The sequence below is a fragment of the Panicum virgatum genome, chromosome 6N (genome assembly GCF_016808335.1).
Source record: "Panicum virgatum strain AP13 chromosome 6N, P.virgatum_v5, whole genome shotgun sequence".
NCBI classification, from domain to species: domain Eukaryota; kingdom Viridiplantae; phylum Streptophyta; class Magnoliopsida; order Poales; family Poaceae; genus Panicum; species Panicum virgatum.
The window spans coordinates 39,874,416-39,882,910 of record NC_053150.1 but is presented as its reverse complement, the minus strand read 5'-3'; the positions used below and the strand labels follow the sequence as shown (position 1 = coordinate 39,882,910).

The 8,495-nt window shown below is 52.8% G+C and overlaps 1 protein-coding gene and 1 long non-coding RNA gene across 3 annotated transcripts; one reads left to right on the top strand and one right to left on the bottom strand.

The window, feature by feature from the left end:
- Positions 1–1,199: 1,199 nt before the first annotated feature.
- LOC120679159 lies at positions 1,200–3,612 on the top strand. Its single transcript, XR_005677014.1, has 2 exons — positions 1,200–2,601; positions 2,883–3,612. It is a non-coding gene; the product is annotated as an uncharacterized LOC120679159 (long non-coding RNA).
- LOC120679158 (myb-related protein 1-like) lies at positions 3,409–5,449 on the bottom strand. 2 transcript variants are annotated; one of them, XM_039960668.1, is made up of 5 exons: positions 5,086–5,386; positions 4,892–5,036; positions 4,715–4,791; positions 4,398–4,631; positions 3,409–4,310 (listed from the first exon to the last, which is right to left on the bottom strand). In XM_039960668.1, the coding sequence occupies exons 2-5, from the start codon at positions 5,013–5,015 to the stop codon at positions 3,909–3,911; spliced, it is 837 nt and encodes a 278-aa protein (XP_039816602.1). In that variant the 5' UTR covers positions 5,016–5,036; positions 5,086–5,386; the 3' UTR covers positions 3,409–3,908. The 2 variants fall into 2 exon arrangements, with proteins under 2 accessions (XP_039816602.1, XP_039816601.1); XM_039960667.1 differs by having other exon boundaries at positions 4,892–5,449.
- Between the last annotated feature and the right edge of the window lie 3,046 nt (positions 5,450–8,495).

Here is an 8,495-nt window from a genome sequence, read left to right as displayed (position 1 = left end):
GTCCTTCCTAATTGCTTCGGGGCCGGCTTCCTTCGCACGGCGTGCCCTCTCTCGCTTTCTCTCCCTGTCAGCTTCACGTTCGGTCGCCGTCTTACGATCCACCTCCTCCATCCTCTTGCGGATCTCTTCTTGCTCTTTCTTGCGCTTCTCCTCTTGCTATTGCTCGTGCTTCATTCGGCGCCAACGTTTTGCAGCCCACCTTGTTTGTTGTTCCACAAAGTCCTTTGCCTGCTGCGACTGTACGGTGTCGAACCACTGCATAAAATCACAAAGAGGCGGAGGAGACTTTGTCCAACAAAAGTTAGAATCATAACTCAATATTAGGTCACAAAGAAAAATAGTGTATGTTGTCCTGCTACCTTGGTCCGGTCTTTGCCGTATCGCTTAGGTGGATCATATTCGTAGTTCTCACACATAAAGAACCTCATGCCGTAGTCATCTCCCAAATCCTCAGATTGCATGAACTTGCATAACGAACCGCAGAAGCACATTGGCACATCAATTCCTTCAGGTACGGTGGCTACACACTTGCTCCACGGAATGTAGGTTGATCCTGACGAAGACATTGGCGCTATAGTGTGGTGCGCCAAATGACGAACAATGATTTAAATAATGCACATATCGTATACCAAATCGATGTGTGAAAACATAGGTATTGTCATAATTCTATTGTCTTATGCTGCAATATCAATAAGGTATTGTCATAATTCTATTATAATGCATAATTAATTTAAAAACAAGTCTGTAATAGTACTCAAATTGTAATACTAAACGAGTGTTCTAAAGCACCAAATCTAATTCAGGTAATCCGCTAATTAAATTAAATTGTTATACAATATCAACGGATTCATACGGAAGTTACCGGTAGATCACAAGTGCGGAATTCGGTAGAGCTTCGCCGCTTTTTTTCTCCTCATCCCTCTCTTTTCTTCGCCGTTGGGGGGCGACAGGCCCCCCTTTCTTTTTTCTTTTTTCGGCCATGGACCTCATTGCAAATTTGAAGAAAAAAATTACAACTAAAACATGTCGCCCCCGTAGGACGACCGTGGGGTATTTTTGAAATTTTTCAAAATGGAAGTCCTCTTCTGCAATCCTCATCTGGGCCTGCCTAGTTTTAATTGGGCCCAAGAACCGTGAGCCCCGCCGCTCCTCCTCGCTCGCTGGCTCAGCCGCCGTCCGGACTAGCGCGTCCGCGGGGAGCGTGGGGGAACTGCCGCGGCGCGTCAAGGGCACCAACGTCGAGTTCGAACGCCGGAGCACCCGCAACCGGGCCGGCGCCGGCGAGTACATCGCGGTGAATCCGACCCCGAGCCGCCGACTCCCACCGCCCCACGCGCGCCGCCGCGTCCACTTCTCCCGCGATGCGGTCGCATCCCCAATGGTCAGGCAGGAGCTCCGCCCCGCATCGCCTCCCGCCGGCCCAGTCGTTGCTTCACGCTCGCCCGGCTCGACATCGCCCCACCTACTGTGAAGTACTGTCCTTTTTATTTTCTGATGAAGGATCATATCATATGCAAGGTTTTAAATATGCTATAGTTTTTAGAAAGGGCGGTCGCTATGTCATTTAGCTCGCTAAAACCGGCTATAGCCCGTTAAATGTCGGCTATAGTCCGCTAAACGCCGTAACGGCAGCCCTGCCGCTAAACGTCTTAGCCGGCGATTTAAAATATTGGTCATATGAAATCTGCTATCGTGCGCACGTTCTTTGTTTATCTGATCCACGGCACTACACTATTAATTGTTTCAGACATTGCGCCGCCATACTGGATGTTTGTTCAGTGGGTTTCCTTTGTGGCACAACATATCGCGCGATTTCCTCTGACATATCGAAAGAATTCTGAATAGTATTGCTCACTCACTGCCCACCTTGTAGGTCCTCCCATTGGATTATCTTAGGGAGAGTATTAATTACTCGCCAATGTCATGCCCTTGCACTTTTCTAATTTCTGAACCTGTCTTCATTGGCCTCTTCGAATCAGGAAGGGTCAACGTCAGAGCCTGATATTGCCATTCCTAAAAGTTCCAGTTCAGAGCTTGGAAGAGGTAATCAATCAATACAATCAGTTTCTACTGCTACCCTCTAGAAACTACTACTTTCCAGGGATATATTCTGGTGAAATAAAGCCTGTTGCAGAGGACATCAGATAATCAGTGTGCCTGTCTGACAGAGCATCAAGCAGATGGGCATCAGTAGCGTGCCCAGCAGCATACTAGATCTGGAAGATGAGACAAGTAATTAGCCAACAAAAGGTTCTCGTCACTGGACGGCCACTCATTGATGGAGTACGACACTGATCGGGTGGGTCCCGGTCATCTGAAAGCAAAGGCTTGAAAATGCCATCTGACGAGTGTCTAGGGTTTCTGATGAGGCATCGACAGAATCACAGGGTTTACTGGCAGTCGTTTCTCTCTCTCTTTCATGAACTCATGAGGACTAGCCACTGAATTCATCGGTGCTTGAGGATTTTTGCCATATGGTGCACACTGACCTATGGGTCCTAGTGCCGCATGACGATGAAGCACGGGTCGCGGCAAATCCTGAAACGACACCGAATGATAGAGTAGCAGATCATCAAGATCTCCTTTGTGAAGGCAAGAACAGTAAGTCTTATCTTTCGGCCATTAGCCAAGGTTCAGCACCTTGGAAACTGTCGTTGGGCTGTACTTTGCTTATACGCTTTTGCTATGATTATGCGCACAGAAAGATTGCTGTATTATTTGACTTGTATCTTCCCTTATCAGTCTATTGCATTCCTGGTCATGGTTATTGGTCACAGAGGATAGGAACAGCCATTCGTAGCAACTAGCCAGGGAATCCAGCCTAGGCCGGCTCTTATGTCTCTATATGATCTGTTCATATTCTTTATTCCTTTTTCCATCAGGGGCACGCAAGCATGAACAATGCGCATTGAAGAAAAAGTCGCTGGAAACAAGTGTCTGAGCTCGTAGGATTAGCAAACTGGAAGAATATTTCAGAAGTGGGGTTACTGGATGGATCTGAGCCGCTTGGCTCCAAATTGGAGTGGACTTGGGGACCAAGTGGAGGAGGCGCGACTGATGAACTTGCGCTGCAGAAGTATCTTCTGAAACTTTAGGTTGTGCGTCATGACTATGAGGTTCAGCCATTTCTCATGCAGTTGTGTAAGATTCTTTGGTTTGTCTGTTTTCTTTCTTATTAGCATCTAAGTTAGGTGAAGGAAATATTGCTAAATATCTCAAATGCAATTAATCAATATAAATATTCCTTGCGTAGCATTTCAAGTTTCAATCTTCATTCGTATGCAAACCAATGAAAATTTGCTCACCTTTTTTACTTTAAGAAAACTGCACTTTTGCCTGCTTTTTTACTGCCTTACTTATCATCTGTTACCGACGTGAGAGCTTAGCTTGTCCTGTAACTTCTGTAACTGAACTTGTAATTGTGCACTGAGCCCAGCAGGTTTGAAATTTAATCTTAGCTTACATTCCAAACCATTTCCAGCTCTCATCCCATTGCCCTGTTAAGGCATCAATCTCACTGATGGCATATGATGATACTAGCTACTCCTACCACAGTTCTATAACTATACATGCATCCTTGCATTGCACCTCAAGCATCCTGCATGTGCCTCATCTGCAGCTGGGCCTGCCTCTAGTTCCAGTCACAGCTTTGTTTTTTTTACAGAGGTACATGAAACACAAGAACCATTTGCATAAATTAAAATATAGATGTATCATATTGTGGAATGAAGAGCAGTGTGGTTGCTGCAGGCTAGCAGTGTAGCATCACCAGCCGTTGCAGCAGCATCAGACATTGCTGAAAAGCCTGGTCCCAACCTTGGAGGCCACACCACCAATCATCCCCTGTTCCCGATGCTCGGCACATGCAGCAGAGATGCTTCTGATGGCGATCGTCTTCTGTTCTCCCCCTACCTGTTGAGATCGATCTCTGGTGAGCTGCCGTCCTCTGCTTCTGCGTCTTCGTCTGCGTCTGCTTCCCCTTCCTCGTGGCTCTGCAGGAAGGTCCTCTTGCTGCCCTGCACCGGCTGCTCGGCGGCGGCGCACGTGCACGGCCTCTTGGACCCGGCGCCGGCCTGTCTCTCGCCCTCCGAGGAGGAGGACGTGACGCAGCTGCCGGCGGAGCGGTGGCGCGGCGGGGACGGCGAGAGCGAGGAGGAGGAGGACAGGCACCCGGACTCAACCGCGGAGGCCAGCTCCGAGAGCTCCGGCGAGCCGACGGCGTGGTCTGCGAGGACCTCCTCCGCCCGGCGCAGCACCGACTGCAGGTACCTCCCCTGCGCCTCGATCCTCAGCTGCAGGTGCCGCTGGACCTGCCAAGCCAACCACGCATGGAACCCGTAAGCTCTGCTTGATCGGGCATGTCAGGAACTCGGAATTGCGATCGATCGATCGTTTACCTCGATCTGCACCTGCAGCTTCCTCTGCACCTCCCTCTGCATCCGCGCCATGCTCCTGGGAGGATCGCAGGGAGCTTCTTCAGTGCTGCTGGCGGCAAATGCGCCACGCCACTCGGCGGCGGCGTCCTCGTCGTGCTCGTCCGGCTGGCTCTCCGAGGAAGATGACCACCGGTCGTTGGAGCCTTCGCCGGGGGGCGTGGTGACGAGGTCTCGGCTCACCGCCAGCCGGTACTTCTGCAGCAGCAGCAGCAGCCAGAATTCAGCTCGAGTGGACCTCGCAATCAAGAGAAATGAATTTCGCCGGCGAGGTGGGGCACCTGGAGGTGGCTCTTGAGGTGGTAGAGCGTGAGCCCCGGCACGGCCATGGCCCTCAGGACGGACTTGGGCGTCGCCTCTGCAATGCCAGAGAGAGAGAGAGAGGTCGTGATCAGAGATCAAAGCAAGCGGAAGGGCCACGGCGGATGAGGGAGCGCGCCACGGCGGCGGCGACTTACTGTCGGCGCCGCCGAGCTGGGCCACGGCGAGCCCGAAGCGGTCGTGCAGGTCGCGCGTCCACTTGAGCCGCGCCCTGGCCTCGCCACCCTGCTGCTGCTGGGCGCCACCACACGACGATGCCATTTCCAGCGTACCCACCACCGCACCACCGCGGCGCTCCGTATGACCGTATCGCAGCAGCAGCGTCGGCGGTGTGGCCAGCATGAGAAGCCGCGGCGGCCGGAGTCAGAGAAGACGGCGGCTGCTTCTACCGCGGCGACAGCAAGCGATTGCTTCCGGCGCGGGCCGGTTCTTATAGGCGGCCGGCTGGCTGGCTGGCTGGGTGGTGGGTTCCTTTCCTTGGACTCCACCGGCCGGTGCGGTGGGGAGATATTCCGGCCCCGTCTCCACCTCCGGCGGTATATGTATGGATACGCCCGGGCGCGAATCGGCTCGGCGGCAGGGGAATATGGCGCGTGTGAGGCGGCAGCTGGGGGCCAGGGCCATGGCAGCATCTCCTTTTGCATCCATCCTCCATGTCACCACCTCAATTGTTTGCTGCTTTTGCTTTCACTTCTTTGACCTCAAAGAGGGAGAATCTTTCAGCAGTAGGCGGGGCAAAAGCCAAACAGTTCAACTACCCCCCCCCCCCCCCCCCCCCTCTCTTCTCAAAAGGATAGAATTGAGAGTGAGGTAGTAGTAGAAAGGAAAACAAAAAAAAACTAACCCAAAATAAGTTGAGAAAAGGAGGGAGAAAAAAAAGATGAGAGGGAGAGAGAGAGAAGCAAAGTGGCATCGATCGATTTCTCCCCCCTCCATGCCATTCCTGTTGTTCTCTTGCTGCTTCCGCGCACCTCTCGCCTGCCTGCTTGTTCCTTGGCCTGGATTCTCCCAGCCCCACCACCGTCTCCTCTTCGCTCGGCTCCTCCCTCCAACAAGGCAGCAGCAATGCCTCTGCCCTGCCGCGCCACCGCTTTCCCGGCGCACGAAAATCTTGCTTTGAAGTGAAGACAGGCACGGTGCAGGATGCATACGCCTCGCCGATGGGCTCCCTGTCAACCTTGCTTTGATCTCACTGCCCGCCTGCCTGCCTGCTCGCTGTAAGAAAAAAAATCCGGTGCCGAAAGGACCCCGGGCGCGCGTGCGCGATCCGTCAGCAAAAGGTGAGAGGGAAATCGTTCATGGACTGGACGGGTAAAATGTCAGGGAGAGGCCGTCAGAGATGGAGAGTATCTATCTGAACATGTTCCCTCACCGGAGAGAACATGATCTGATGAGCTCCTCGTTCCATTCTCAGGTCGGGCTCGAACGCCAAGCGGCGGCGTCCTGATCGGAGCCGGAGCTCCGTGAGCCCAAGCGCCATTGGCAAACAGCCCTTGGCTTTTGGCGGCGACAGGGAAATCAAGGAATCTAATCCAGATCTCGGCGCACGCAAGCGAGCCGGGGTAGCTATCGGCATGGATCAAAAGGAAGCTTCTGTCGAAAGGCGGCGTGCGCCGCGCCGCGCCGCGCCGGGGCGACGCCGACGACGACGGTGGTGGCCGATACCGGTCGCCGCCGGTGCAGTGCGGCGGTGACACGGTCCGTGTCCTGCCACGGAACATGCCGTGTTCCAACGGCATGCGTTCCATGTTTCAAACGGGAATCTGGCGAGTCCTAGGGGCTCGTTGCGGTCTCAACTGGTATCTTTCCGCAAGTATTTACAGGAGCAGCTCTGCTCGCGTACACGCGCAGCTTTGTGCGATCCGAGCGACTCTGAAAGGTGGAGAGATCCGCAGGGCCAGGCATCAAAATCAGGGAGAATTTGGGAGGAATATGCCTGTCCCGAGGAACAAACATGTCAGAGTAGGAGTAGGGAGTACTTGTGCGCTGGCGGCGAGCTCAGCTCAGCTCCCTTCGCTGCGCCTGGAAACAATGGCTTGTTTGGGTGTGCTAGAATTCTAGCACGCACACTTCCCGAAAAAATATCTCACATGTACGAAGCACTAAATGAAGTCTGTTTGCAAAATCTTTTTAGGGATGGGTGTAACTTTTGGCGACGAATCTAGTGGCGGTAATTAATCGATGATTTGCTACAGTGATGCTATAGTGCCATCCTCTAATCGCGCAGTCAAAGGCCTCGTTAGATTCTTCAGAGTCACTAGCGCGGGGTTTTGAAGTTGGTTTTGTAAACTGGTTTTGTTTGACACCGTAATTAGCGGTCAAAGTTATTACTATTCACTAACGCTGCAATTGGAGCACAAACCAAACAAGGCCAATGGCCCTTTCAGACACCACAGTGGCTGACGCCCTTCTCGTGGCCTTGTTTGGTTCGGTAAGAAAAGTAACGCTAGTGAATAGTAAACAACTTTGACCACTAATTATGGTGTCAAACAAAGTCAGTTTACAAACCAACTTCAGAACCCCGCGCTAGTGACCCTAAATAATCTAATGAGGCATTTGACCGCGCGATTAGAGGATGGTACTGTAGCATTACTGTAGCAAATCATCGATTAATTACCGTCATTAGATTCGTCGCGAAAAGTTACACTCATCCCTAAAAAAATTTTGTAAACAGACTTCATTTAGTGCTTCATGCATGTAAGATTCTTTTTTCGGAAAGTGTGCGTGCTAGAAAACTACCAACCAAACAAGTATCCCGTCGCTGTTCCCGTTGCTGGAGTGGCGCAGGTCGCCACTGGCAGATGTCTGGCTGCTGCCCATGCTTGCTGTCTGCAGGTGCGGGAAATACAGGGGGGAACTGCCTGCAAATGCACATGCAGCAGGGCAGGAACAGCTCTGGTATTCTCATGCCCAGCATCATCTTGCCTGCAGTAACATCCTGCTTACTTGTGCCATAACCATGATCAGCTTCATCTTGCGCCTACTGCTTCAGGAACCTGACCGAGAACACGCCTGTTCCAGGACACGATTGGAGTGTACGAGCAGGGGTTCCAAGATGCCAAGTGGGTTAGGAGCGGTCGTTCTCGTGTCGTGGTTCCACTCCACTCCACTCCCCCTGTCGCCGGGCTCGCGAGATGCTGGCTGTCAGCGCCTCGCCTCGTCTCGGCTTCCAGACAGGATCCGTCCACTGACTGACGCTGCTCGCAACCGCGAAGCCCAACCCTCCTCTTCAGGCATCTCATGATTGCGCACTTGCACAAGCAGTGACTTGCATGGGACGGCATGCTCATGCCGTCGTCTCGGCATCTTTATTCCCCTGCTCTGCTTGTGCTTGTCTGAATTTCCAGCCGAATATCCACGCCGAGAGGCTAAAGCATGATGAACCTGAGGTATCCAAGCCGGCACACGCCGAGTTCTTTCTTCTCCACCGGCCGGCCTTTGTGCAGTGTTTGTTCGCCGCTGCCTCCAATTCAGAGCATGAAAGGGAGGGGGGGCCCTGCCTAAAGCTCGAGCAACATTCTGGGAAGGAATCAAGAAAGGTAACCTCTGCTTTAATCAACCCGATCCGATCCAATGGTGCGCTTGCGTAAAACCGGCCTCTTTTCCGCGCGTTTTCGCGCTCCCCTTTAACATATTCCTGGCCGGGGGAAAAGCAGATTCCTGAATGATGCCCGGCCGGCCGGTGAAGGGAGGGCAAGAACTGAGGAGGCGCCAGCGGCAGCACTCGCCCGGCTGCCACAC